The sequence below is a fragment of the Balaenoptera borealis genome, assembly GCF_965194805.1.
Source record: "Balaenoptera borealis genome assembly, chromosome: 12".
NCBI classification, from domain to species: domain Eukaryota; kingdom Metazoa; phylum Chordata; class Mammalia; order Artiodactyla; family Balaenopteridae; genus Balaenoptera; species Balaenoptera borealis.
This window is the reverse complement of record NC_138869.1, coordinates 45166991-45193893: the sequence shown is the minus strand read 5'-3', so window position 1 is coordinate 45193893 and position 26903 is coordinate 45166991. Positions and strand designations below refer to the sequence as shown.

Sequence of the window (26903 nt, the reverse complement as noted above, 5' to 3'; positions counted from 1 at the left end):
CCTGGCAGGCAAGCCCATGGACAGTGGCGGGGAGGGCCCAGCCCAGGGCACCTGAACACTGGTACACTTGGACCTGCCTCTGCTTCCTGACCAGGGGTCTGGGACAAAGTCCTAGGCTGGTGCAGGGTTTGGTAAAAAATAATTAATTTTTCTCTTCAAGTGAAAGCTCTGACTCAGGCCTTTTCCTGTCCCGAACAGCAACATCCTTGCTTAGGTCTGAACCACAGAAGCTGCTCAGGGCTATCCACAGCCTCCCCATGGCCAATCTGAGTCTACTCTGTGGCTCTAGGTCCCATTTGGAACGTCCTGTGGGCTCCAGGTGAGTGGGGTTCAGGGGAGCCCTGAGACCTGAGTGTAGCTGGAAGGGGTGAGGCTGGGGCACCCAGTTGGGTTAGTGTGTGTGTACCTGTGCTTGTAGGGCAGACAACGTATGCCCACTAGGAGATATCTATGGATCTGGTGCTACCGCAGCAGGGGCTTGTGACCATGTGATCAGAAGGGACAGGAATCCCACACTCCCAGCCGCCTGTCCCGGGAGTGCTCCCTGCCTGGGACAGGGCAGTCTGGCCCCCTGTGTCCCCAGCTTCCCGCCATTCACCTTCCTGAGAAGTGAGAAAGCCAGGCTTCCTGCTGCAAGGGGAGGGGGCTGCTTGACCAGCTGTCTGGGAGCCTCCAGTGACTCATCCGGGTGGGGGGTGATTATGAGCAGCCGAAATGGCTGTAAAAGTGGCACCTAGGTTCACTTATGGCCTGGCCATCCCCTCCCCTACCAGCCCCTTGTCTTGAAAAGCTTCCAGAGGGGCTTGGGAACCTGGAAAGAGGTCTGGGATTGAAGCTTGGTGGGGGCTCAGCCTGGGGTCAGGGTTCAACCAGGGGTTAGAGATCAGACAAGGAAAGGACTCAACCTGGGGGTAAAGCTAACTCTGGGATCAGGGCTGAGATTGGGATTCAGGCTGACTTTGGGGCTAGGGCTGAGGGAACGAAGGGTCGGGGTCTATGGGCTAATTTTACCAGATAGCTTCCAGGCTCGGGCAAGGGATTTTCTGAGGGAGTGAGGCCAGGCTGCAGGTCTCAGAGAGCCTCTGTTTTTCCTGTTTGAGTCTGGTGCCCACCCAGGCCCCAGGGTCTGTGTACCTTGGCCAGAGCCCTACTCATGGTGGCCGTGGCGGCAGCAGAGGCCTGTCAGCCTAGGGCTGCTGAAACAGAGTGCAGTCCCTGCTCCAGTTCTGAGCGCCAGTGACAGCCTTGGCTCCTCCTCCTAGGCCCCAGCCTGGGGATCAAAGAGGGGAGTCCCCACAGGGACTCACTCCCACTCCCCACCCCCAACCAGAACTTTCTAAACGCCATTGAAACTGACCTGAAACTGACCAGAAACTGACCCTGGGGCCCTGGGGCTTGCCTGTCAAAAAGGGTGGGCTGTGCTCTGCCAGGCACTGGGGTGCTACCAGTTAATGTGTGACACCCCCACCCCCATAGTGGCACTTTAACCAGAGGCCTGGGGGTGATTTAGGGGGTCAGTGGCCCCGCCCACAGTGGTGGAATGTCCAGCAGGAGACTCTGGAGTGAGGCACATGAATTATGGCTAGGGAAACACCCTTAAGGGGCCCAGAGCCCATGATCCCTCTGTGCAGCCCTATCCACAGCCCACCCTGGTCCTCCCAAGCACAGGGTATTGTTTGTTTCTCAATCTCAAGCTTGCTGGTGTCAGATCTGAGAAGGACTTCCTCCATCAACTCCTAGTTTCACCTCTCAGTACCTCCAGTCCCTCCATGAATGTTCTTTTCCTATCATCAAGGGGTGTGGGTCATCAAATCATAAAACTTGGAATCGAATTGCTTAGAAACAGAGACATAAAGCTTCTTTGAAGAACCATGAGTGTTCTTTAGGTGCCTGCTCTGGGCACCTGAGCCTCTGTCCCTGTTCCCAAAGAGCCCACACACCATAGGGAGCAGTCTCCAAACCACAGCCACCCCTCCCCCAATAATGGAAGAGATGGAGACACAAGGAGAGAGGGATGTCCTTTACACCAGGCAAAGAAGTATGATCCTGGCTGAGGAAACTACAAAGGCAAAGGCAGCGCAGTGAACACAGAAAGAAGACCAGGAGTCTAGTCAACGGTGCCTGTTGGGGAGAGTCACCTTTGTAGGAAACTGCCTCAAACAGCAGTCTAAACACCAGGACAAGAAACTTGAGGGTAGTGGGGCATGGAAGAGAGTATGACCATAGAAATGTATGGAGAAGACCCTTGTGAGTACAGTCTGGGAGATGGGTGGGTTTGAGCAGGAGGAGGGGGTGGGTTGCCAGGAAAGTTGGCTGCAGTTGGACTCCAGTGGCCTTAGGGCTTGGGCTTGGGCACTCATTCACTTTGAAAAGAGGGGTCATCCCTGAGACAGGGGGCCGGTTTGAGGGCTCTGAGGAGCTCAATTTCCACAGGCTGAGCCTGGGGAGCCCCCAGAGTCCATGGGTCTCTCAGAAACCCAAAGAGATACCCATCCTCAGAGGCACTGAAACAGTAAAGTTAAAAGTGCCCTTTGAATCAGCTGGTCAGCTCCCCATTTTACAGATGAGGAAACTGAGGCTCAGACAGCAGGAGAGTCGTCGTGTCCAGGATACCCAATTGGTAAGTGGGTGAGCTGGGGTTGCCACTTAGCCCGGATATTTCCTATGGCCCTGACAGTCGCATTAGCTTCCTCCTGACCATCCTTAAAGCCCTTTGCTCCAGGCATCCCCAGGCCCTCCCTGCACCTCAGCTTCCCCACCTGATACTTAGAGGTCGTAGGCTTGGGGTCCGAGGTCCTCTCCTCTGAGCACTCCTGCATCCCCCTCCCCCCCACCCCCGGGCGGGAGCACATAAGCCCCGCCCCCATCTGGCCTCTGCCCCCAAAGTCTCCTCCCGCCCTTTTCGCAAGTTGAGGGTCCCCAGTGGGCCAGAGCCGGCCAAGAGCTTTTGGGGGTGTGAAGGAGTGGGAGAGGGAGGTGGAACCCCACGGTGGGGGTCCCGGCTGAGCCCTAGGTCTTGCGGCCTCTAGCCGCCCGGGGTGGAGTCAGGGGCGGAGCTAGAGAGGCCGGGCCGGCGTCTGGATGGGTAGAGACTCGGAGAGACCCGGACCCGGGAGAGACTGGGGAGGGAGAGAGAGGGACGTGAGCCCAGAGACGCGGGCAGGGACGGGGGCGGGTCTGGGGCACAGCAGACCGACCCACTCGGGAGATTCCTGAGGCTGGGGGTCCAGGCGAGGGCGGGGCGGGCAGGAGGGCGGTGGCGGAGCCAGGCTCTGGGGCTGGCGGCAGAGCAGCCTCCCCGGGGATCCCGGTCCAGCCTGAGCGGGAGTCCCGCGGGCGGACAGACAGCGCTGCGGCCGGGGGCGCGCGGGGTACCTTCAGTGAAGAGGGCCTGCTTCGCGGCTGAGGGCCCCTATTCACCGGCCGGGGCCGGACGATCAGAAAAAATAACGTCTGTGCCTTCCCGGAGAGGAAAATGAAGCGGCGGGAGCGGCTCGGGCCACGTTCCCGGGCCCCGATGTCAGAGCTCCCCGGGCCCCGTCCCCTCCACACTCACATCCCGCAGCTGTGCGACCCCGGGCCGCGGCCTCCAGAGAAATGTCCCGGGGCAGGGGGCGGCGGGCTCCGCTCTGCCGCTCCACACCGCGTCGGAGAAGACGGAGGGGGGGCGGGGGCGGGAGAGGCCCAGGGAGGGCGCGGGGGAGGGAAGAGGCGCCCGGGCCGCTGGGGGGATGGGGAGCGGCAGACGCCGAGGCGAGGGACGCGCGCGGCGGGCGGCGGCTCCAAGAGGCGGCCGGGCGGGGGGCGCTGGAGGCCAGGCCGGCCAGGGGGGAATCCCAAGAGCTCCATGAAGTCTCCCCGGGGCCGCGGAAGCGGCGCTGTCCTGGGGAGGCTGTCGGGGGATCCCCGACACCCATGGCTAGGCGGGGGCCGCGGCGGCGCGCTCGGAGTAAGTCGGGGTTGGGGGCCAGCGGCGAGGGGAGGGGGCTGGAGTTGGGTAGGGTGACTCCGGGCCTGACCAGGGCGGGCGGGCTGGTTTGTCTCAGTGTCAGTCAGCGGCGCCTCTTCGGAGCCCCGTGGAGCCGCCAGCCCCGCGCCGCTCGGCTCCGTGGCTTTTTTGGAAACTTGCAAATGTTTTCGTAGAGAGAACAGGGGGAGGGGAGGGAGGGAGCGAGGGAGTGACCGAAACGGAGCTCGGGGCTGCTGGAAGAACGGAGGCCAAGGCCGGGGGAGCTAGAGACGGACTGACAGACAGGCAGAGAGACCGGGCGTCCCGGCCGCAGGCGCGCTCTAGCGGCGCGGGCGCAGGCGGGGCTCCGGCCGAGGATGGGGAGGGAGTGCCGGAGGCGGACGCGGACGGGATGAGGACCAGAGGGGGCCGAGGGGCAAAGAGCTGGCGGCCCGATCGCCGAAGGGCTCAGTGTCTTTGCAAAGTTGGGATCGAGTACCCAAGCTGCACGCCCGGAGCTGCGCAAAACGCGTTCCCCCGCCCCGCCCCCCTACTTGCGCTAGCCGCGGAGCTAAAAATAACAGCCCGTTCGCCCCCTGCAGACCGCGACCCCAACCCCTCCCCCGACCCCTCCCCCACTGGGCGTGGGGCAAAGCCACAGCTCCCAGTTCCCCAAAAGAAAAAAAAAAAAGAAAAGAAAAGAAAAGGCGGCGCGGGGGGAGAGGGGGGCGGGGGGCGGGGGGCGGGCCGGGGGCGGGGGGCCCGGCCATATGGATGTGATTTCTCCTCTCCGAGGCAGACGGGCAGCTCCGCAGCTCTCGGCGCCCGCCCGCCGCCCGCCCGGCCCCCGGCTGCCTCCCTTCCTCCCTCCCTCTCTCTCCTTTGCGCTCGCTCCCTAGCCCTCAGCGCATGGGCCCCGCGCCGGGCCCCGGGGCCTCGGGCCGCCGGGCCTCCGGGGTCCCCTAGGCCCTGGCGTGGGCGGGGCAGCCCGGCCTGACGCAGCTCTGTACCCCCCCACCACCACCACCAGGGCCGGCGGCGGCGGCTGCCCCGAGGGACGGGGCCCTAGGCGGTGGCGATGGGGACCGCCCGGATCGCGCCCGGCCTGGCGCTCCTGCTGTGCTGCCCAGTGCTCAGCTCCGCATACGTGCTGGTAAGTCCCCCGCTCGAAGTCCAGGACAGGCTTCGGGCTTGCTCTGGGGTCCCTGGGCGGGGGCTGGGGGTGGGGGGAAGGTGTCCAGGGCTCAGAGGCTTGAGTTCCCCCAGTAACCTGAACTTTGGGTGGGGGTCCCCTCTGGCCTGGGATCCTCGGTGCCTGCTGTCTCTGGGGTGTCTGGACTCTGGGTTCCAGATGCCTAAGATTTCCTTATTTCTGAAGACTGGGTTGGGGTCCCAGGTCTGGAAATCTGTGGTTAGGGATCTCCTATCTTCTGCTTCTCTGAGCATCACTGCTCTGTGTCTCCCTGGAAGATGACAGTGTGATCTAGCAGAAGATTAGGCTTTGGCCCTGATGTAGGGTCACACAGACTTTGCTCTGGGGTCCTCTGTTTTCTGCAAGTTTTGTTTGCAATCTGGGACACAGGGCTGTGGGTCTGAGGTCAGGGGGTAGGATTTAAGGACCCCTCAAGCTCTCACCTTCGCATGCACACACACATGCGTGCACTCATGCCCAGCTTCACCCAGACTGGAAGATGTCTGCCCAGGGAGACGGGTATGGTGTGGCATGGAGGAGGGATGGAGCTCCCCTGAAGGAGACTGGCCTCACAGAACACTCCCACAGGAGAAACATGCTCCGGTGAGTGAGGAGACCCACATTTGTACCCTCCTGAGAGCAGAGGCCAAGAGGGGACCAGAGAGAGAAGAAGCGACAGATAAGGTTAGAGAGAGAGAAGAGAGAGACAGAGACAAAGAAGATGGGGGTGAGAGCTCCCCAGAGCAGGAGGAGTAGATAGACCAAGAATAGCAAAGAAAAATAGGGAGAGACTGACAGAGGCCAAGAGCTGGAGACAAAGAGCCGAGTACCCTCCTCAGACTGGGCCAGGGTCTGGGGACCATTTCCTGGGGAGTCAGTCAGATCCCACAGCAGCCCTGTCCTGGGGGATCAGCCATTGCTGAGGAGACTGTCTGCCTGTGTCTGACTTCAAGGCCCCCGCTGCCTCCCCCTCACCTCCCAGGTGCGGCTATTTGCCATCTAGAGACACAGGCAGGCAGCCTTCCCCTGACCAGCTCCCTATCCAGGCGGAGCCCCAGGCAGAAAGGCAGGAGCTCTTGGATTCCTCCAGCTCTGCCAATGCCTGTGTAACCTTGGGCTATCCTTCTTCACGCCTCAGTTTCCCTATCTGTAAAAAGACACCAAGAAAGAAACATTTGCCTAAGAATCCCTTGATCTGAGGCTCTCCTCTCCTCTGCTGGCCTCAGTACACCCCATTCACTGTGGTCCATGCCTACACAGCATGGCACCCCACAGCCAGAGACATCGCCCCATACAAGGATTTGTTGATAAGGAAACTGAGGTTCAGAGACGATCAGCACCCTGTGCAGGGGTGCTTCGAACACTGGTGAATGCCAGGGCCCAGAGCCATTTCCCCAGCGTCCCCTCGGGCCAGGCTCACCTTTCCCAGGGCCCCTTCCAGGGTGTGTGAGCATAGCCGCTGTGCAGAGCCAGCCAGTGTGGTCTGTGTGCACACATGTGTGCAAGTGACTGTAGAGGAATAGACAGGGTGATGGGCGTGGGTGACCTGTGAGTATATCTGTGTGTCCGAGCAGGGCTCTGTGGGACTCAGCATGGTATTCTCTGGGTCTGCGTAAGTGCAAGTGTCTGAGACCTTGTGTGAGCTCACGTATGTCTGAGGCTGTGGTCTGCACATGACTTGTAGGAGCATGGTTATGCATGTGTGTGTGTGTTTGTGATCACATGTGCATCCAGGTCTATTGTTTTCTTGTTTTTATTTAATAAATGCTTCTGTAGTGCTGTCTGCTTGCCAGAAACTGTTCTAAGCACTTCACAATATTAGCTAGTTTAATCTTTCCAACAACCCTCTGAGAAAGGTTCTGTTATTGTCCCCTTTAACTGACCTTCACACAACTGATATGACCATTATTTGTTGCATGTCAACCAGTGCCAAGCCCTGTGCCTCTATGAGGGACCCACACTGATTTCCAGGGAAGCTGAGGCACGTGCAGAGAATTTGCCCAGCTTAGCCCTGGCCCAAGGCTGAGGGTAGGAAAGGAGGAGGGATGCCAGGGCTGGGTCTGCCCTGGGACCTTGTTGGGACATCTATGGCTGGACACTCAGGCCGTGAGTGCAATGAACCTCCCGTGGCTCCGGGGATAGAGGATATGGCCTGAGGGTCACCCAACACCCTGTAGGCCCCCTGGCCTCAGCTGGAGCCAGCAAGAAACTGAGAGTCTGCCAGCTCCCTCTCCTAAACCCAGGGGATACTGCTTCTACCCTCAGCTGATAGACCCTGTCACCAAACCTATGTGCTGCCTGCCCAGCTGGCCCCAGGACCAGGCTCACATCTTCCTCCATGAGGGACCCCATGGTTGGAGGAAAAAAAAGTGTCCCACTGGGAGGACACTGGCTGTGGCCAGACTTAGCTGGTCCGTCTTGTGCCTTACAGAAAAGAGTAGCTGTGAGGTTGGGAGTCAGGTGGGGTGAAGTTTGGAGGAAGGGATGGGCCCACAGATTGTGAGTGGGAGGTAAGGGGTGGTCTTATCCTTGGGGATGCCTCATCCTAAGGACACCCTCAGCATGCACGCTTGTGAAGGAGAAACTGCAGTAGGAGAGGCTGAAGGTCAGCGTTGTGGGGTTGGGAGGCTTAGAGTGTAGAGATATGACCTCAGGGTCAGACTCAGGAGAGATTGTGGTAGGTGGGACCCAGGGAACCATTCTCAGCAGGCTCCAAGGGCAGCTCAGCCAAGGGGCTCACTTTTAAAGACAGGAAGGAACAAACACGTATTGAACAGTGGCCGTCCCCCGATTCTGACCTAGAAACGGTCACAAATATTTTCTCATTCCATCTGTTCATCCACCCATTTTATGGGAAAGGGCCCTGAGGGTCACACAGTGAGTCTGTGGCAGAGGTGGGATTTGAACCCAAGTCTTCAGACTCCTGCACTGAGCTTCTTCCTCCAAAGCAGGGTGAGAGCTTGTGCTGGCAGGAGATCCCTATGTCCCACTCAGGTTTTCTTTTTCTTCCTTTTCTTTCTTTTTTTTTTTTTTAAGTAGAATCCTTTGGTTATTTTACTTTTATTTTCTTATTTTAATTTCATAACTAATACTTGAATATGTTCTTTCTTATAAAAGAGTCAAGTAATACAGATTAAACAGAAGTTATCCTTGATTACTCCCAAACCCATTCCCCATTCTAGAGAAAACAATTTTAAACAGTGTGGGTGGGGGATGTCCTCCCAGATCTTTTTCTGTATATTTCCAAACAGGTACCTTTTTGTATACATATAAAGTAGATAGTTTTATTCTATCATTTGCTGTTTGTTTGTTTTTATAAATTTATTTATTTTATTTATTTATTATCTTTGGCTGCATTGGGTTCGTTGCTGTGCACAGGCTTCAGTAGTTGTGGCTCGCGGGCTCTAGAGCGCAGGCTCAGTAGTTGTGGCTTGTGGGCTCTAGAGCGAGGGCTCAGTAGTTGTGGCACACAGGCTTAGTTGCTCCGTGGCATGTGGGATCTTCCCCGACCAGGGCTCGAACCCATGTCCCCTGATTGGCAGGCGGATTCCTAACCACTGCGCCACCAGGGAAGCCCCTGTATTTGTTTTTTAGTAAATGATAGCAGTTTGTATATAGGGCTCTGCCATATGCATTTTTCTACTTAAAGGTGTGTCTTGGAGATCTTCATGTCAGTAAACATAAATCTATCTTTTTAAATGCTGCATAGTGTTCCAAAACCTGAGATTCATTAAGCAGTCCCTAGGAATGTACATTTAGATAGTTTCATGTGTGTTTGTATGAGTGTGTGTGTGTGTGTGTATGAGAGAGAGAGAGAGATTCCAGACGGTGGCAGGGAAGCTCCTTGAAGTGCCCTCTCATGTCCTCGTGTAACCATTTCCCTGTAGCATATTTCTAGATTCTGTCATTGCTGGGTCTGAGAACATGCATATTTTTTATTGTAATAGATATGGCCAAACTGCCCTCTAAAAAGCCTGTGCGGGTTTATACTCAACACTAGGAATGACGGAGGAGGTCTCTTCCCCACACCCTCTGTCTCACAGGGTAGCCTGAAGATTCTTTTCCTCACCTTTGCCATGGTGTCTCTTGCCATTTTAATTTGCCAATTACCAGTGAGCTTTTGGACTTTTACATTGGCTTAGTGTCCATCTTCTAAGAGCTTGCTCAGAGCCATTACCCATCTTTCTATGGGTTATTTGTCTTTTTCGTATTGATTCGTCGAAGCTTTTTATATCACCTGCCCTTAAACACCTCCACCCTCCACCCCCAGCTCTGGGAGTTGCCTGAGGACAGGGCAGGAGGAGGGGGGCTGAGCCCTCCCGGGAACTTGGGTTTTCTTCGGAATGTTGTAATGAGGCATCAAGAGGCCTCCCCCAGATTCCTGTTGTGGGCCTTCTGGGGACACTCCCTGGTCCGGCCACCACATCAGGAAGGCAGCTCTTTCAGAGAGCCCCCGGAAAAAGAAAGGGTGGAGTGGGGGGTTTGCAGATGCCTGAAATTGTCTGCAAAGTATAGTGTGACTGGGAGGAGGTGCAAAGTTTTGCTCAGATTCTCAAAGACATCAGAAACCTCCAAACCTTTCAGAACCCCAACTCTGGGACCTGCCTTGTGCAGAGGTGAGACCTGGTAGGATTCTCTTCTGCTGACCAGGTTATGGTTAGGTTAGGTCATACCATCCTTCTGGGCCTTGGTCCCCAAGCCCAGGTAGAGGCCACTTATGAAGATCCACAGAGTCCTAGCAGCCAACTCTGCCATCCCAGGCTCCATCCCACTGCCTGCCCTGAATGCCTCCACGCTGGCCAGGATGAGAGGCGTCACAGTGCCTCCCCCCAGCCCCTCCCAGCCCCGAACACAGGCAGCCTGTTCAGGAAGGCCAGGCGAAGGGGAGGAAAAGTCAGCACTTGTCAGCCGTGGCGTGGTGGGGCAGGAGTGTCCCCGGCAAGGAACCCGTCCCAGCCTGCTCAGGCCAGCCAGCCAGCCAGAAGGCAGCAAGGGCAGGGAGCAGTCCCTAGCCAGCTGGCATGGGAGACATCAAGGGGTGCCAGCACAGGTCCCAGTAGTGGAACCTGGAGAAGAGGGGCAGGAAGGCCAGGAGGTCACGAGGGGGTCTCCCGTTAGCCAGGGTTTTCTCCTTCTGGCTTTTCTGAAGGTACAAACTCTCCTTCCTCCTAATACGAGGGTGCAACTGTCCTCTGCCCAGTTAGAGATGAGCACAAGCTGCCGTCACCAACGCCATCACCACCTGATCACCTCTACGTCTACCTCCATTCCTGAATTACCTTTGTGGAAGCTGCCTTAGGTGCTCTGCAAAGAGGCTCTTGCTTGACACAGTGAAAGATACAATCCAGAAGAACTCTGTGGCAAACTGGTATTGAGGCTGGCACTAGAGGATCCATGTGGCGGGGTGCTTCCTCCTTTCTTTCCCTTCCTCTGGGGTTGCTGCTTCAGTATCAAGCAGACCTTAGCTCCATTCCTGGCCCTCTTCTTTCTAACTGTACTCTCGCCTCAGTGGCCTCATTTGTAAGATGGGGATGCTGAAGGAGATGTGGTTAAAGCTCCAGGGGCAATGGCTGGTGCCAACATGTAGAGGGGCTCTCATGGGGTGGGAGACACTGGTCACATCCAGGGATGAATGTTGGTAGATCTGCTTTCTCCGGAGGTGACCAAGAAGCCAGCAGCTGCCTTCCCCTGGGGGAGCAGGCCGACCCCAGTCAGAGCGATGGATGAGATGACCCAAGAGGGCATCCTGAGGCTGACACCATGTGGTAGAAGGAGCCTTTTTCCCAGAGACAGAGGTGTCAGCAGCTGAAGAAGGATCCCTTGTATTTCCTCCTTTGTTTTGCCCGGAGGAGGAGAATGTAGGCATGTCTGGGATCACAGACAGCAAGTGTGTGGAATTTGGCAGTTAGGAGAGGAACTGAGAGGAGTGGCCCTCATTTGGTCAGTGGCACGAAACTGACTCTCCACCACCACTGTCACCATCACACCTCCACCACCATCACTAGCCTTGACATTGCCCCACTCACTGTCTTCACCTCCACCCCCACTGCCACCATCACTGCCATCCGCAGCTCCAACACCATTCTCAGTGGGGTCTCCCTGGGAGCTGAGTTAGAAGGAGCTGCTTGCCCCCTGGCGGGAGGGGTACTGAGCAGATGGCTTTTCTCTTCCTTTGAGCTTCTGAACTCAGGAAATGAGAAACACATCCGGGCTTCTTGACCACACATTACTTTCTCCCTGAGACAGCAGCTTCTATGTTTGTAGATAACATACTGGCTTCCAGCCCCCATCTCACCCTGCCTGTAGCCCCACAAATACCAGCCCTAGGCTCCCAGGCCACTTCTCTCCCTGCATATTCACAAACTGCAGATCATGCACATGTGTGTACACAGGAAGGTTCCATGTTAGAGGGTTGGACATGGGGAGAGTGCTACAGCCAAGCCCTACAATGGTTAGGTCAGGGGAAGTCAGCCCTAACCCAAGACCATAGGAGGGGTGTGGGAGGAAAAGGGGTTTGGGGCACCTGGCACCAGGGCTAGGTGACCCTATCAGTGGTGGGTATGGACTAACTGACCCTTGGCCATGACCCAGCTCCAGGTCCCTCAGTCCTCATCCGTGAGACCCGAGATGCACAGACTCTCTGGATCTAAAATGATACAAGTCTGAGTGAGTCCTCCTTACCAGGAGCTAGGCCAGGAAGAACTGAACTCTGCAGGGGGAAAAGGGCTGGTCGGGGAGGGCGCAGCGGATGGAGTGTCCAGGCCAGGAGGAGAATCAGAGCTATCAGCATTTTCTGCATCACTCCATTAGAAAAGACCTCACTCAGGGCAGAGGCAGAGGAGGGGCCCTCCTGCCCCTTAAGCCCAAGTATGGGGGTCTGGCAGTGACCCTGAATCTTAGTGTGAGTCCAGGGTGGATCGAGAAATGCAGGGAGTTATTGGGGTGTCCTTTCACCCCAAAAGCTTGTCAGGCACACCTCACCTGCAGGCCCTCCTGTACTCCCTGCTCCCAATCCTCCTTGGAGTCCCACCACCCACCTGCCCCTCACTGTGGGCCCCTGGTCTCAGTCATCTACTCAGACAGTCTCCCCCTGCCTGTCTGGGTCCTGAGCCCGGGGGCACCCATGTGCCCTGCAGCACGGTGGCCCATAGCCGGAGGCGGGGAGCCATGACTTGGTGCTGCTGCTGACCCAGTGGTAATAATAGCAACCAGCTTTTTGTGGGCCCCACCCCTGCCCAAGCTTTTCATACAGGACCTCATTTAACCCTCACAACAGCCCTATTATTATCCTGATTTTACACGTGGGAGACTGAGGCACAAGGGTTAAACAGCTTTGCCAAAGATACAAAGCCAGTCAGTGGTGGAGGCAGGATTCAAGTTCCGGTGCTGGTGGCAGAATCTCCTTAGATGAGGAGAGGGTGCAGCTGGAGGGAGAGGTGATGGACGAACTCCAGGCAGGCGAGCTGTGCTCTAAAGCAAGTGGGGATGCTCTTGCTGTAGAGCTGCCCTCCACTCCTTGGGAAAGTGCTTTCTTGGCTCCTTGGCTTGAATTCTTCTTGCTGCAGTGGCAGTTCTGCCATGATTGGGTGACAGAGAAATGGGTCATACAGTCCAGGGGGGCCAGAGATGGTGCCACCGTCCCTGTGGGTGAAGGAGTCTGGGGGCTATCTGGTGCCTGAAGCACATACCTTCCCCTCTCCTGGGCATTCCCAGACCCGCCAGGAAATGAGACTCCAGAAAAGAGGATGTGCCTCCTCTTGGCCATAGAGTGCAGCAGCAGCAGTAGATGGCGGCTGAACAGATGCCTTGGGCCTGTGAGAGGGTGTGTGGGTCAGTTCCTGGTCGTCACCCAGCTGCACACCTGTCTGTTTGTCAGTCTGCCAAATGGGCAGTTTTCAACCCATGGCTGCCTGCCTTTAGTCTAGGCCATCAGCCGTAACCCTCAGTGGGTCACATCAGTGGGCTAGTCTGTCTATCAGGAGGGCTGGTGTGCCAGACTTTGGGGACTGGTGGAAGCCTGTCAGCCACCCAGGAGCTTTTCCTCAGCTGGAAAAAATCTGGTGATTATCCGTTCATCTTGAAAGAGACGAAGGTGGGCAGAAGGAGAAGGGGTGGTGGGGAAGGGGGCATGCTGAGGGAGTAAGGATAAGATGATAGGAAAGGTGGTACTGACAGTGGTTATGGGGCTGGTGGCAGTGATGGTGCTGATGTTGCCTTTGGTGGTAATGGTGCTGGTGGGGACGGTGATGGCAATGCTGGTGGTAACACTGGAGGTGGTGGTGATGGTCACGGTGGTAATTGTGCTGGTGGAAATAGCACTGGTGGTGGTGATGGTAATGACGTTCTACCAGTTGTGATGGTGATGATGGTGGGTATACCGATGGTAATAGTAGTTAGTGCTCATGGTGGTAACGGTGCTGCTGCCACTGCTGGTGGTATCGGTGGTATTGGCGGTGGGCGGCGTGGTTGTGTTGGTGGTGTTGGTCGTGGTGGTGATGGTGGTGGTGGTTACTGACAGAGGTACTAGTTGCAATAATGGAAATGGAGGTGAAAGGGTGCTGTAGTGGGGGTGGGATGGGCAGGGCAGCTACACAGGGATCAGACCCCTCAGCAGCTTGGATCCCCAATGCCAGAGGCACAAAGAGAACTTCAGGTTAGTCTTGGAGCCCCCTGGATTAGGGAAAGCCCGAGTTGTCCTCCCTCAAGCCCCATCTCCCCAGCGCTACTTCTGCCCCAGCCTGCTCAGCCTTAGCTGCGGGTGGGGGAAGTTAGAGGAGCTGTAGGGGCCAGCAGCAAGCACGTGGGAATCTCTCCAGCCCTTCCTGGGCATTGGGTCCAGCTGAGATCTGAGGGTCCAATTCAGACGCCAGTGATCCGCGAAAGCACGGACACCCACAGACATGCAGGCTAATGAGCAACCGTATCACACACTCGCAGACACACACACGCGGACCTTTGCCCAGAAACATAGGTACACATGCATGTTCACAGACACCTCAGGCTCACGTCCCAAATGTGCATGCTGGACGATCCCCACGTGAGAATATACAGAGACAGGGGCACACACGAGTGCACACACCAGCCAGACAGTGTTTGTGCGCGGCCACTCAAGGCTGTGCCGCCACTCACACGCGCACACGCAAAGACGCGCACGCGCCTCTGCTAAGTGAAACCAGCAGAACCCAAGCCCAGCCGAGCCAACTGGAGACTCCTTGGCCCTAGAAGCCCTTGCTGCTGCCACCGAGAGACTCGGTCAATTAACTTCTCCCTGCAGCGTGCTCCCTGACCCTCCCGGCCGGCCGGCCGCCCCCGCATGCTGGGGCCCGCCCCTTCCCCCCACCTCCACCTCCCTCCCCTGCCTCCTCTGGGCTCTCCCACCCTCCAAAGCTCCGCTCAGACTGAAGGGACCCGGCCCTGACAGGGGATGTCTGAGGGGATGCAGCTCTGCCTGTTGAAGGTCTAAGGGAACCAGGCTCTGTCCTGGGGGTCTGCGGGGACACGGCCCTGACTTGGGGGTGAAGGTGGGGTCTGAGGGCATGCATTAACCTCTTGTGGGTCCCACTCATGGGAGTGGCTGGGCTTGGGCACACTGAGTTGTTCCCAGGGCAGGATGCTGCCTTTACCCTCTGACTTCCTTCCAACCCTAAGTCAGGGAAACAGAGGCTCAGGGTGAGTCCCATCTCACCCCCACCTCCATGATGTTCCTGCTCTCTTCCTTAAAATGATGCCAGTGAACCCTCGTGGGTGGCAGCCAGTATCCAGGGTGTACGTGCTGGAAGGAAAGAAAGGAAGGACATTCCAGGCAGAGGGAACAGCAGGAGCAAAGGCCTGTCCACATCATCAGAACACAGGGTCTACTTGGATGTAGGGAAACTTCCAGATAAGCAATGGATGTGGGTGACTCCCACCCACAGCCTGCACAGGAGTGCCCCGCCCAACCCAGACCACTTGCCAGCAATTTCTCCATCCTCTCCCTCTTGGGACCTCAAGGGTGGGAGGAGCTGAGGCACTCTCCATTCACGGGGAAAGCACTGACTGGGGAGAGGGCCAGGATGGAAATTGGTGACTCCCAAGGTCCCGAGGGCACTAGGACTTGAAGGAATCCAGGCCCCGTTTGTTTCCCCAGAGTTCACCACCCCTTATCCACCCCCTCTCCACCCAGGTCCCCAATAGACAGCCAGGATCCTGTGAGGATCCACCCTGGGACATTCCATCCCTTTCCCACGTACCCCTGGGGAACAGACTGGACAGAGAATATCAGTGGCTGCAGCCTATGGGGTTACTATCGGGCAAGCAGGGGACAGCACCCCTCCCCCTTTTCTCCCTATGGTGGGGCAGGCCCTTCCCCTTGAAGCCGAGGCTTCCCTTCTGTACAATGGAGCTACATAAGGCAGATTTCCCGCATTCTTTGGAAAGGGGGGGAATCCCTCAAGGAGGTTGGGATAGTTGTGGAGTCTGCTGCTCTGCTGGTAAGTCCTGCCTGCAATCTGACCTTCGGCTTGGTAGGTGGATGCAGATGACGTCATGACCAAAGAGGAGCAGATCTTCTTGCTGCACCGTGCCCAGGCCCAATGTGAGAAGCGGCTCAAAGAAGTCCTGCAGAGGCCAGGTGGGGGCGGGGCCAAAGGAGGAGGGTCTGGGGGCAAGGTCAGGAGACAGAGGGGCCAGAGGAAGGTGGGAGCCCAGGATGCAGAACCAAGTGGCACCAAGGGAGGGTAGGTCCAGGTAAAGTGGGCCAGGCCAAAGTGAGGACCAAAAATGGGGTGAGTCAGGTGAGATTAAAGTCAACAGGCTCAGAGATGCACTGAGCCTCCCCACCCAGGGTGGGGATAGGAGGTTATGGAGGCAACTACTGTCTGAATCACCTCGAACTGGCTTAGATCTAGTCAGGCACGCCAGGATCAGGAGCACTGACTAGGGCTCCAGACCCCGCTGGAGTGGGCTGGGACAGCTTTCTGCAGGAGGAGGAGGTATCCAGTGCAGGTCCAGAAGGAAGAATAGGTCTTTGAAACAGGCCCCCTGGGCAAAGGGCAAGGCAGAGGTGTCCAGGGTCAGGAGAATGGGGCTGGCAGGGGAGGAGAATAGAGGGATACGGATGGGCTTCTATGTCAGTCACACTCACTGTCCAGTAAAGGGTTCTTGATGGGGAAGGAAGGCTTCCTTCTACCAACACAGCATCTCCATGGGACCCCTGCCACGGTGAAGCTGGGAGGGGCACTCACCTGACCTCACATCTCCTGCCCCAGTCTCAAGCTGGTCTCTTCCTTGAGTCCATTTCCTGGAAGTGGAAATGGAGCTTCATTAGCAACCATCCAGGCCTCTGACTTCTGTCTGATTAATCTCAACCTGGAAGAGGCCCAGACCCCACCTGACTGGCAGGCAAGAGCAGCTTCCTCCCCTGAGCTGGCCCCCAGACTGCTGGGAGAGGACGCTGATGCACACCCAGGACGCAAGCACACAGTGACATACCCTGGAGCCCACAGACTTTGCGCCCATTCACAGGGACTCACATGGTCTCTGCAGTCACAGCCCTGCCCACATTGGCCCCACCAGTGGCTCCCTGATCCTCTGCCCCAGTCACATCAGGGTCTGGGGGGCTCCTGAACCCAGCCGTCTTTCTGGTTGTGGAAGCATGGAGGCACCTCCCTCTGCCCTCTCTTTGTTCCCGATGGAGGCCTTCCCTTCCCACTCTACCTCATCCTGCTACCCCCACCCTACTGATGCCCCAGGGCGCAGGCAGGAAAATGGGCACAGCCATTCTATCCCAGCCCAGGGTGTCTGCACTCAGCTTCTCATTGTGGCCACAAACCCCGACATGGGAGGGCCAGGGGGCCCTGGCTTGGGCTGTAGCTGAAGGTTAGATAATGAGGAAGACTTTCAGCAAGGAAGAGAGACCTCAGGCATCTCTCCAGTGGAGGGAAAGGCCAGGCCCCATCTCAGATGGGGAGTCTCCAGGGTCCCTTGTGGAAGCTGTGAACCCCTTACTCGGGTATCCTAGGGCAGGGGATGGGGTAGGTGGGCTCATCTGTCCTCCCTTGACAACTGCACACTCTTGCTTTTGTCTTTCGCACCACCAGCTTCTCGACCTACACAGCGCTCTGGCCGGCTTCATTTTCACTGTTTCACCTCTGTTGACATCACCACTACTGTCTACTTTTGCCATGCGCCCCCTGGTGGGGCCTTCGCCTCCTGCGTGGGCTTTGGCTATGACTCCTGGGTCAGACATTTCTGCCCAGATTTACCGCTCAACCCACTCACTAGTTGATCCCACACCTGAATTGTGTTCGTTACCATTTGAACCCCTTGTTTACAGTCTCCATGCCGACTGATTACTTCTGCACCTGGCGAGCACTTTACAGTTTGTAAAGCACGTCCCTACCTGTCATCAGCCTAGGTGTCAGCAGGGCAGGGGACAACCCCCATTGTACAAAGGGGGAGTCTGAGGCAGGAGGGTACCCTGGGTCTTCTGCTGTAGTGCTGTCGACAGCCATAACTGCCCTAATTTCTCCAGCTGACATAATGGAATCAGACAAAGGATGGGCATCTGCATCCACATCAGGGAAGCCCAAGAAAGAGAAGGCATCTGGGAAGCTCTACCCTGAGTCTGAGGAGGACAAGGAGGTGTCCGCTGGCAGCAGGCATCGAGGTACGTCTGTGCTTCCATACATCCATCTGAGACCGACTCGGACCCACTTGCCCCACTGCTCTACAGCCTTCATGTGAGCTCATGCTCCTCGGCTCTTGTAGAAGGGGAGGTGCTAGGAGGAGACTCAGCCGAGGGGGCAGAGTGTGGAGGGGGCAGGCAAGCTGGATGGACTAGGGCCCCCAGGAAATGTGGGCAGAGAACTTGACCCCACACCTCAGGGGTGGACCCAGGGCTGTGGCCCCTCCCATGGAGAGAGATGACAGAGAACCCTGGAGACAGAGGGGCAGGGAGAGGCTGGGAGAGACCCAGAGACAAAGAGAGGCAGGAAGAGACAGAGAGGGGACCAGGAGGCACACACTGGGACTGGGACTCAGGGTGTCAGAGGAGGGTGCATCAAGACACATAGTGGGGTTGGCCATAGAGACAGAGCAGGACAGAAGGGCGGCTGTGAAGGGGTGGGGCCAGACAGTGGGACAAGGAGGGCAGAAGAGAAGAGAGGGAGGGAGATGCGGGCTGCATTGTCCCTCAGGGAGGTAAGGAGAGACAAACGCAGAGCCCAGGCTGCAGCCACAGGGCCAGTTTGAACCGGCTGGGTGGGCAGGAGATTCCAGATGGGCCACATCTGGGAGGCTGTGGTCACCCTGTGGCTCCCCAGGGATCAGAGGGAATTGTGGGCCTGGCCAGGCGGGGCTGGGAATATGGTGCCCAGGACAGAGAGCCTTTCACCAAGCTGGGGTGGGTCTAGCTATCAAGGCAACCTTCCAGGGTGGCTGGAGAGTCCTGTGGTTGGAGCCCTGCAGGGGGAAAGAAGGGAGCTGGGGGTGAAAAGTGGAAGATTCAGAGGCTGGAGACTCTCCAAGGTCACTTAGCATCTCTGCTGTGAGGCTGGAGCCCCAAAGTGGGATGTGTCGCCCTGACTTGAATCCCACAGTTAGCACTTAGATTTGGGGGATTATATGTACCCCCACGAGTGGTCACCAGAGTCTCATAGCAGGTGCTCAGGGCGGGTCTTGGATAGTGGTGGAAGTGCATATCAATCCCAATTTCCCAATGAAGAAACTGAAGTGCAAAGAGGGTAGACACCTGCATGAGGTGGGCAGCTCTTCAGGAGTCCAGCTGGCACTGGAAACTAGACCTTCTTCCTCTAGTCCATGGTCCCTGGGCAAGGAGCACATAGGAAACATTCTCAGCTGAGGGACAGTTAGTCTGGGAACTTGCTCTTCTTTAGGGACACCTGGAAGGTGGAACCAAGAACAGAGAGAAAAGAGAGAGGTCTGGCTAGGGGCTGAGCACCAGAGGAGGGCAGGGCCCTGGGCTGTATGACCTTGGCAAATCACTCGCCTCTCTTGGCCTCCGCCAGCCAATCTAGAAAATAGGACCATTACCAGCACCTGCATAGAGGGTCTGTAGGGAATTCTATGAGGCCAGGTGGGTGCAGGGCACAGTAGGGAGTAAGGGCTCAATACATTCTCTCCAGAATGCTCCAGGCCTGAGTTCTCCAGTCTTGGGGCACACCTATCCCTGAGGGAGCCAGAGACCACAGGTGTGTTTATTCCTCTGGGTCACTAACCATGGATCTGACTGATGTCCCCCACCTTTTCTATCTATCTCTGTGGTCACAGGGCACCCTTGCCTGCCAGAGTGGGACCACATCCTGTGCTGGCCGCTGGGGGCACCAGGTGAGGTGGTGGCCATGCCCTGTCCTGACTACATTTATGACTTCAATCATAAAGGTAAGGCAGGCTGGAGTAGGGTGGGGACCACAGGGATGTCAGGACTTGGAGCTCAGGGCTTCAGTGATTCCAGACCTCTCTGCCTGCCCTAACCCTCCCACGGACCTGCAGGCCACGCCTACCGTCGCTGTGACCGTAATGGCAGCTGGGAGCTGGTGCCAGGGCACAACCGGACATGGGCCAACTACAGCGAGTGCGTCAAGTTCCTGACCAATGAGACTCGTGAACGGGTGCGAGGATTCCTCCTCCCTAACCTGACCCGTATAAGGCCACCCCACTCCACTGTTGACCCCTGAACCTAGTCCTGACTCCTCCAGCAACCTTAAAGTGGCCTCTGACCCTTAACCTGATGCTCACCCCAGTCCCAGGGCTCTGACAGTAACTCCCCACCTGCACAGGAGGTGTTTGACCGCCTGGGCATGATCTACACCGTGGGCTACTCCGTCTCGCTGGCCTCTCTCACCGTGGCTGTCCTCATCCTGGCCTACTTTAGGTGGGCGGAGCGAGGAGTGGGGCGGGGGTCTGGGGTGGGGAGGGGACGTGGTCGGGGAGGGGTCGAGTTGGGGGGCGGTGGGCGTGGCCAAGGGCGTGGTTGGACGGGGCGGAGGCATGATGTCTCTCTTCCCCTCACTGTAACCCTACACACCAAGCCCGGCCTCGTGCCCTCCCGCTGCGCGTCCCCGTGCCCCCACCCACGGTGTTGTCGCGCGCTCCGCAGGAGGCTGCACTGCACACGCAACTACATCCACATGCACCTGTTCCTGTCCTTCATGCTTCGCGCCGTGAGCATCTTCGTCAAGGACGCGGTGCTCTACTCCGGCGCCACGCTTGATGAGGCTGAGCGCCTCACGGAGGAAGAGCTGCGCGCCATCGCCCAGGCACCGCCGCCGCCCGCCGCCGCCGCCGGCTACGTGAGTGCCCCCTCCGGCGGCCCGCGCCCGCCCGGGGCCCCTCGCCACCAATGGCTTCGCGGGAGCCCCACCCACCCTGCGGCGCCTCTGCCCTCGCCCCCGCCTGTCTCCTGCAGCCACGCGCTTCAGGCCACTCACACACACCTCTCTGCGTCCATTGCACCTCTCAGCCCTGCTTCCAGGCCCTGTTGCCCAGAGCTTTGTGAGTGTTCCCCCTCCCGGCGCTTTCATCAACACTCCTGCCTCGGCCCAGGACCCCCAGTCACCCCACCTCTTCACCTTGATCCCCCACCCCCGTCGTCAGTGCCCTCCTGCCTGGGCAACATCGCCTCCACACACACCCCTCAGCCCCTGCCCTCGGTAGAGCCTGTCCCTTCCTCACCAGCTTGACTAGCACCTGTCGTATCTTACCAGCACCCCCTCCCACTGCCCATCCCTCAGCCCAGCCCAGCCCTCCCCAGATGCAGGCCCTGCTTTGTGGCTAACACCAGCTGGTCTCCTAGGTGGGCTGCCGGGTGACTGTGACCTTCTTCCTTTACTTCCTGGCTACCAACTACTACTGGATTCTGGTGGAGGGGCTGTACCTGCACAGTCTCATCTTCATGGCCTTCTTCTCAGAGAAGAAGTACCTCTGGGGCTTCACGATCTTCGGCTGGGGTACGCAGGCACGCAGGCAGTGAGGCGCAAGCAGGGTGGGACCATGGGCGGCAGGGTCAGAGAGTGCCACTGAGGGGAAGGCACCCATACAGCGTATCCTGTGCCGGATGTGGGGCAGCAGGTGGTGAGCCTTCTGTGACTGACTGCCCCCCCGCAAGCTCAGGGAACAGGGGTTGGCCAAGGGTTAGGGTTCACTTGGGGTTGTCTCAGCCTGGAGTTGGGGCTCACCTGGAGGCAGGTTCACCCGGGGTTGAGGCTCAGCCCAGGAGAGGGAAGGGGGGACTCTCAGGTCAGGATTCCACTCAGGATCAGAGTGGATCTTGGGTCAGAGGTCAACCTGGGGCTGGAGTTGGAAAGCAGCTATTCTCACCACTGTATCACCACTGCTGGGGCTGGAGTTGGGATCTGGAACCCTCCCTCCACCCTGAGCCCCACTTCTCCACCAGTCCCCATGCTGCGTGGAGCTGTCCATGCTTCTGCCACCCTGCCCACAGGGTCCATGGCCCAGAACTGCAGGCCCTGGCTCTAGCATCATCTAGGCTTCAGCAGCTCCTCTGCAGAATGGGTTGCTGGGGTTCTGCACTCCTCCCCCCACGGGCTGTGGGATCGAGTTACCAATAATTGTCCATTATTGTTGGCAGCTCCAGAGCTTGGCCAGGCTCCGGGGCAACTGGCCAGACTGCAGAGGGGTAGGCGGGGTGGCTGGAGCCCTCCCTGCACTCAGCACCTAGAGGCCCTCACATCAACAACCATAGCCTCCCTGCCCCTTGGTGGACACTCTGACCTTGACCTCATCCGTGGCAAGCCCCAGAGTTGCAGGCTGATGTGGGCTCTGGGGCTAGAGGGTATCAGTGTGGGCGGGAAGCACACAGATAGGGGAACACAGAGAACTTTGTGGCACAGGAATGTCACAGCTCTTTTCCTTGCATAAACCCAGCTCATGCCCTGCCCTTCCCAAGGGTACCCTGGGCCTAGAATGAAGTGTGTGGGGGCAGAGGGTGGGGATTTGGGCTCCTTCCTAGAGGCAAAACTCACTCAGAGGTACCATGTACCATCTGAGTTGGCTTGGGCCTGGGCACACTGAGATTTCCCTGTAGCCCTTTATCCAGCCTGGAACAACAGCACACCCTATCCAGCCTCATCCATGGGGCTAGGACTTTTTAAAGGGTGGCAGTGCTGGAATAGAAAACCCGTGATGATAAGCTCCCTCCCTCACAGGGAACCCCCAGCCCAGAGCAGCACCCTTTAGGGGAGGGGAGGGCAGAGTGGACTGGGTGTGGATAAATTAGTGACACCTTATTCACCAAGTGCCCAGCAGGAATGCATGTGTGGTACAAGATGCAGAACCAAGATGAGGGCAGAGGGCTGAACAGGGTCCTGAGGGCTGGAGCCCTGAGGGGAGGCTGTGTGGACAGCAGGGCAGCACATGCAAGAGTAGGGCTCTGTCACCAATTAGCCCATGTGCCCAGGGCGAGGGGGGTCAGGGACAATGGTGGGCTAAGCTGGGGGTCACCAGGGATGAGGGGAATGGGACTGGCAAGGTGGTCTGAGGAGAGAGACATCATGGACAGTCCCTCACACACTGTCTCCCTCTCTGCCCACAGGTCTGCCCGCCATCTTCGTGGCTGTGTGGGTCAGTGTGAGAGCCACCCTGGCAAACACCGGGTAGGTCCAGGTGGAGAAGTGGGCAGGAGGCTCTGACACAGGCCAGAAACACCCCTGCTACCTTCTTTCTCTGTAGAGCATATGAGGGGCACCTCCTGTACTCTGGCCCTGAGTGGCCCAGTTTCAGGAGTTTTCAGTTCATCTTCAAGCTGGGTACCCGCTCAGGGTCAGCGGAGGCTACTTCAAAAGGGACCTCTGAGGATGGCCTCAGGCCTGGCCATATATGACACTCCCCTGTCCTGTGCTCTTGGTGGGGTTGGGGGACAGCTCATGTCAGAGCAGACCAGCTCTGGAGCCTCCCTCTGGGAAGGCTCAGGTTGGGAACGGCAGCAGGTGGGGACTGATGCCTCAACCTCCCCCAGGTGCTGGGACTTGAGCTCCGGGAACAAGAAGTGGATCATCCAGGTGCCCATCCTGGCCTCCATTGTGGTAAGCAGGGGTGGCCACAGAGCTGGGTCGGGGTATGGACCATGGGTCCCAGTGACCATCCCCTGACAGGGACCTATAGAGGCTTCCCTGGACCCCAGGGTTGGAGCCACAAGGCCCAAGAAGCAGCTGATCCCCACCCCAGTCCACATGGGGAAACCAAGGGCCTAAGGAGCCACCTGGAGACACAGTGGCAGAGCAGAGCCTGAGCAGGGTCATGGGTCCCAGAGTCCTTGCCCCTCTCTGCTAGGGTGCGGCCTCGAGACACAGCCCTCCCTCACTCCCACAGCTCAACTTCATCCTCTTCATCAACATCGTCCGGGTCCTCGCCACCAAGCTGCGGGAGACAAACGCTGGCCGGTGTGACACGCGGCAGCAGTACCGGTGAGCCACACCCACCATGCCCAGGCTCCTCAGAGTTCAGGGGTCATCCAACCCCAGCACCATGTACAAAAGCAGACAGAGGCTCCAAGAATGAGCCTGTCTCAAGGAAGGACTCAGCTCCTGACTCCCTGGCTGGCCCTGCCAGCAGCGATGGGATCTTGCCTGGCTTCTGGGGGCACCCCCAAAGCCAGGCTGGGCCTCTTGGTGCTAGGCCCTGCACTAGAGCTGGGGTCTGTGAGGGCAGGACAAACCCAGACTTCTCTTCAGAGAGCTGGTCGCAGGGAGTCTGAGAGACAGGTGGGCAGTGGGTGGCCTTGAGAAGGCAGAAACTTGACTGAAACCTGAGGAGGGACCTTGGGACACCGAGGTAAGGCCACGGGGGAGTGGGGGAGTGCCTGCAGAGGGACCAGCAGGTGCAAAGGGCCCTGGGACAGGGCGACATAACTTATGGTCCACTCTGGGACACCTCAGAATCAAGGGGCCCTGTTAACACTTTGCTGAGAAAACAAAGTGCCATTGGCTCAGGTGAACTGGGCTCCCCCACTGGCTGCCAGAGCCTCGGGCCTTTTAGTGGCTTTTGGAGCCTGGGGTTGGCAGGTCGGGGTACACAGCACCTGTTGAGGGGGAAGTGGCTCCACCCTGACGCCCCTGCCCCGCTGGCCCAGGAAGCTGCTCAAATCCACACTGGTGCTCATGCCGCTCTTTGGCGTCCACTACATCGTCTTCATGGCCACGCCATACACCGAGGTCTCAGGGACACTCTGGCAAGTCCAGATGCACTACGAGATGCTCTTCAACTCCTTCCAGGTGCGCAGCCCTGTCTGAGGGTGAGGGGTGGGTGAGGTTGGGGAGGCTGCTTCCACCCTCTCCAGATGCAGCTCTGGGCCCTGACCCAGTACCCTCTCTCCACAGGGATTTTTTGTCGCCATCATATACTGTTTCTGCAACGGCGAGGTAAGCGGTGGGCCATGCTGGGGCTAGGCAGGAAGGACGTAGAAGTGCCGGGGGAGGGTGGGTGGAATTCCCTGGTGGTCCGGTGGTTAGGACTCCGTGCTTCCATTGCAGGGGTCCTGGGTTCGATCCCTGGTCGGGGAACTAGGATCCCACAAGCCGCACGGCGCAGCCAAAAATAAAAAAAAAATTTTAAATTAAAAAATGTAAAAGAAGTGCCAGGGGGTTGCCGAGTCCTGTCCCTTCATTCTTCTGCCTGGTTCTTACTCTGTTCCTCCAAGAACATCCCTGAGGACGTTCTGAAGGCAGAGAGAAGTCTTTCCAGATGATTCAGGCTGAGGATGCACTAGGATTTGTGGGCAAAGCCAAGTGTCTTCCCAACCCCATGGTTGAATCGTCTGTCATCCGGATTGAACACTCATCCACCCTTGGGGTCATTTGAGCTTTCTAGATTCTGGGTGTGTCAACTGCCTGCAGCCAGGCACCATGTTCTGAGAATGACGGGATTCTTCTTGGCCTTGAAATTTTCCAGCAATAGCCTGTGCCTCTGTTTACATTCAGTGCTGAGTGTTGCAGGGGCAGGGATGGGGGCACCGCTGGGGTTGGGGACATGTGGCAGAGGGGTTAGGGGCACACCTGACCACCCACCCTCCTCCTGCCATCCCAGGTACAGGCTGAGATCAAGAAATCCTGGAGCCGCTGGACATTGGCACTGGACTTCAAGCGCAAGGCACGCAGCGGGAGCAGCAGCTACAGCTACGGTCCAATGGTGTCTCACACAAGTGTGACCAACGTAGGGCCCCGCACGGGACTTGGCCTGCCCCTCAGCCCCCGCCTGCTGCCTGCTGCCACAGCCAATGGCCACCCCCAGCTGCCCAGCCACACCAAGCCAGGGTCCCCAGCCCTTCAGACCACACCACCTGCCGTGGCCGCTCCTAAGGACGATGGGTTCCTCAACGGCTCCTGCTCGGGGCTGGATGAGGAGGCCTCTGCACCGGAGAGGCCACCTGTCCTATTGCAGGAGGAATGGGAGACAGTCATGTGATTGGGGACCCGAGGGTTGGACCTGTGGACATAAGGGTTGACAAGCGGACCAAGAGGCAGGTTGTTGGACAGTTGCCCACTCAGGGCTGGGGCTGGGAGGACAAAACAGGAAAAAAAAAAAAAAAAAAAGGAAAAGGAAGCAGTGTGTGGCTTCCTGTGGTCTGAACTGGGCACTTATTCCAGGAGGGGAGGAGCTGGGAGCCATGGGGGTGTTCTTGGTCTTACCTCAGGAGGAGGTCTAGGAACCATGGGCCAGTCCCTGGGGGGTCGGGACCCAGCCCGGCAGAAAGGGCCTGAGAGAGGCCCCTGTCTAAGCCTAGAGAAGCTCAAGTTTGCTGGGTCATCAGCACCCCAGTGGACCCAGGCAGGAGGAGGGCCCCAGCCTTTCCCTGTCTCCAGTTGTCACCTCGGCTGCTCCCTGCACTTGTACCCAGGCTCCATGGGCACCCAAGCTGGCTTTGGCCCAGGCTTCTCCAGGCCATCTCTCCTCCTGCTGGCCCCCAGTCACTGTCACCCAGGGCTGACAGCAGATCCCTTGGGTCCCTGGCCACACCCCCAAGCCTTGGGCCCTGCTACAGGCCCCTTCCTGCCTGTCTAGTGGCCACGCTATGCCCTTTGGAGGCTGGGGCCCTCAGGGAACCCTCCAAACGTGATCCCCAGCCCCTACCCTGGACCTGACACACCTCTAGCAACCAGACAGAGGGTGCAGGGGCAGTGCCAAGGCCATCGGGTGAGAAGTGGGCTGGGGTCTCTGCTCTGGCTAAGGAACTGTGGGGGAGCCAGGGACATGAGGGCAGAGGCTGGCTGGGGTGGGTGTCTGCAAGGCGCAGCACATCCACCACTGTGGATCCAAGGCGGTCACTAGCATCCCCACCCGACATCCACCCACCACATTACTTGCCCCCTCAGCCCCTGCCCACCACAGTCTTGGACTCTAGAATGGCACAGGCCCGCCTCGGCCTGACACTCTGAGAACTGAGCCAACTGCCTCTCCACTCCATGTTCCTGCTCAGACCTGAAGATGGCCCTGCCTCTGGGCCTATGCACAAGCTGGTACCCCTGCCTGGCCCTTCCTTCCTCTCATCTCCAGCTCCAACCCTTGTTCTTCTCCATGGACTCAGCACCTGGGGAGTGCTCCCTGCCTCCAACTCCCTTCCAGCTCCCCACCCCACACGGAGGGCTAGGAGAGGGGTCATGAGGCCAGGACCACAGACTCAGTTGGTGGGTGCTGTAGGCATACTCAGAGGCCTCAGGTCCTGCCCGCCTGCCCTTGTAGATGGTGGGCAAGGCAAACAGCTATCCAAAGGCCTGGTGCACCCATGGAGCTCTCTGTGGCACCACCTGC

At 58.1% G+C, this 26903-nt stretch overlaps 1 protein-coding gene and 1 long non-coding RNA gene across 8 annotated transcripts; one reads left to right on the top strand and one right to left on the bottom strand.

The window, feature by feature from the left end:
• Positions 1 to 209: 209 nt before the first annotated feature.
• Positions 210 to 25738, top strand: PTH1R (parathyroid hormone 1 receptor; the record flags this gene model as incomplete). Of its 5 annotated transcripts, XM_082347392.1 has the most annotated exons (16): positions 210 to 319; positions 2564 to 2620; positions 4980 to 5102; positions 15648 to 15750; positions 17653 to 17787; positions 19410 to 19520; positions 19632 to 19750; positions 19919 to 20013; positions 20239 to 20431; positions 20935 to 21088; positions 22693 to 22753; positions 23116 to 23182; positions 23469 to 23563; positions 24229 to 24370; positions 24476 to 24517; positions 25182 to 25733. In XM_082347392.1, 14 exons carry the CDS (start codon positions 5028 to 5030, stop codon positions 25557 to 25559), a joined length of 1770 nt encoding a protein of 589 aa, XP_082203518.1. In that variant the 3' UTR covers positions 25560 to 25733. The 5 variants fall into 5 exon arrangements, with proteins under 5 accessions (XP_082203518.1, XP_082203517.1, XP_082203520.1 ...); XM_082347391.1 differs by lacking the exons at positions 210 to 319; positions 2564 to 2620 and adding an exon at positions 3813 to 3949; XM_082347394.1 differs by lacking the exons at positions 210 to 319; positions 2564 to 2620; positions 15648 to 15750 and adding an exon at positions 3916 to 3949 and having other exon boundaries at positions 25182 to 25738.
• On the bottom strand, positions 5752 to 19393 carry LOC309608127. 3 transcript variants are annotated; one of them, XR_014232655.1, is made up of 5 exons: positions 18871 to 19393; positions 16007 to 16419; positions 15634 to 15777; positions 14833 to 14913; positions 5752 to 13664 (listed from the first exon to the last, which is right to left on the bottom strand). It is a non-coding gene; the product is annotated as an uncharacterized lncRNA (long non-coding RNA). The 3 variants fall into 3 exon arrangements; XR_014232656.1 differs by having other exon boundaries at positions 16364 to 16419; XR_014232657.1 differs by lacking the exon at positions 18871 to 19393 and having other exon boundaries at positions 16007 to 17645.
• Positions 25739 to 26903: the final 1165 nt, after the last annotated feature.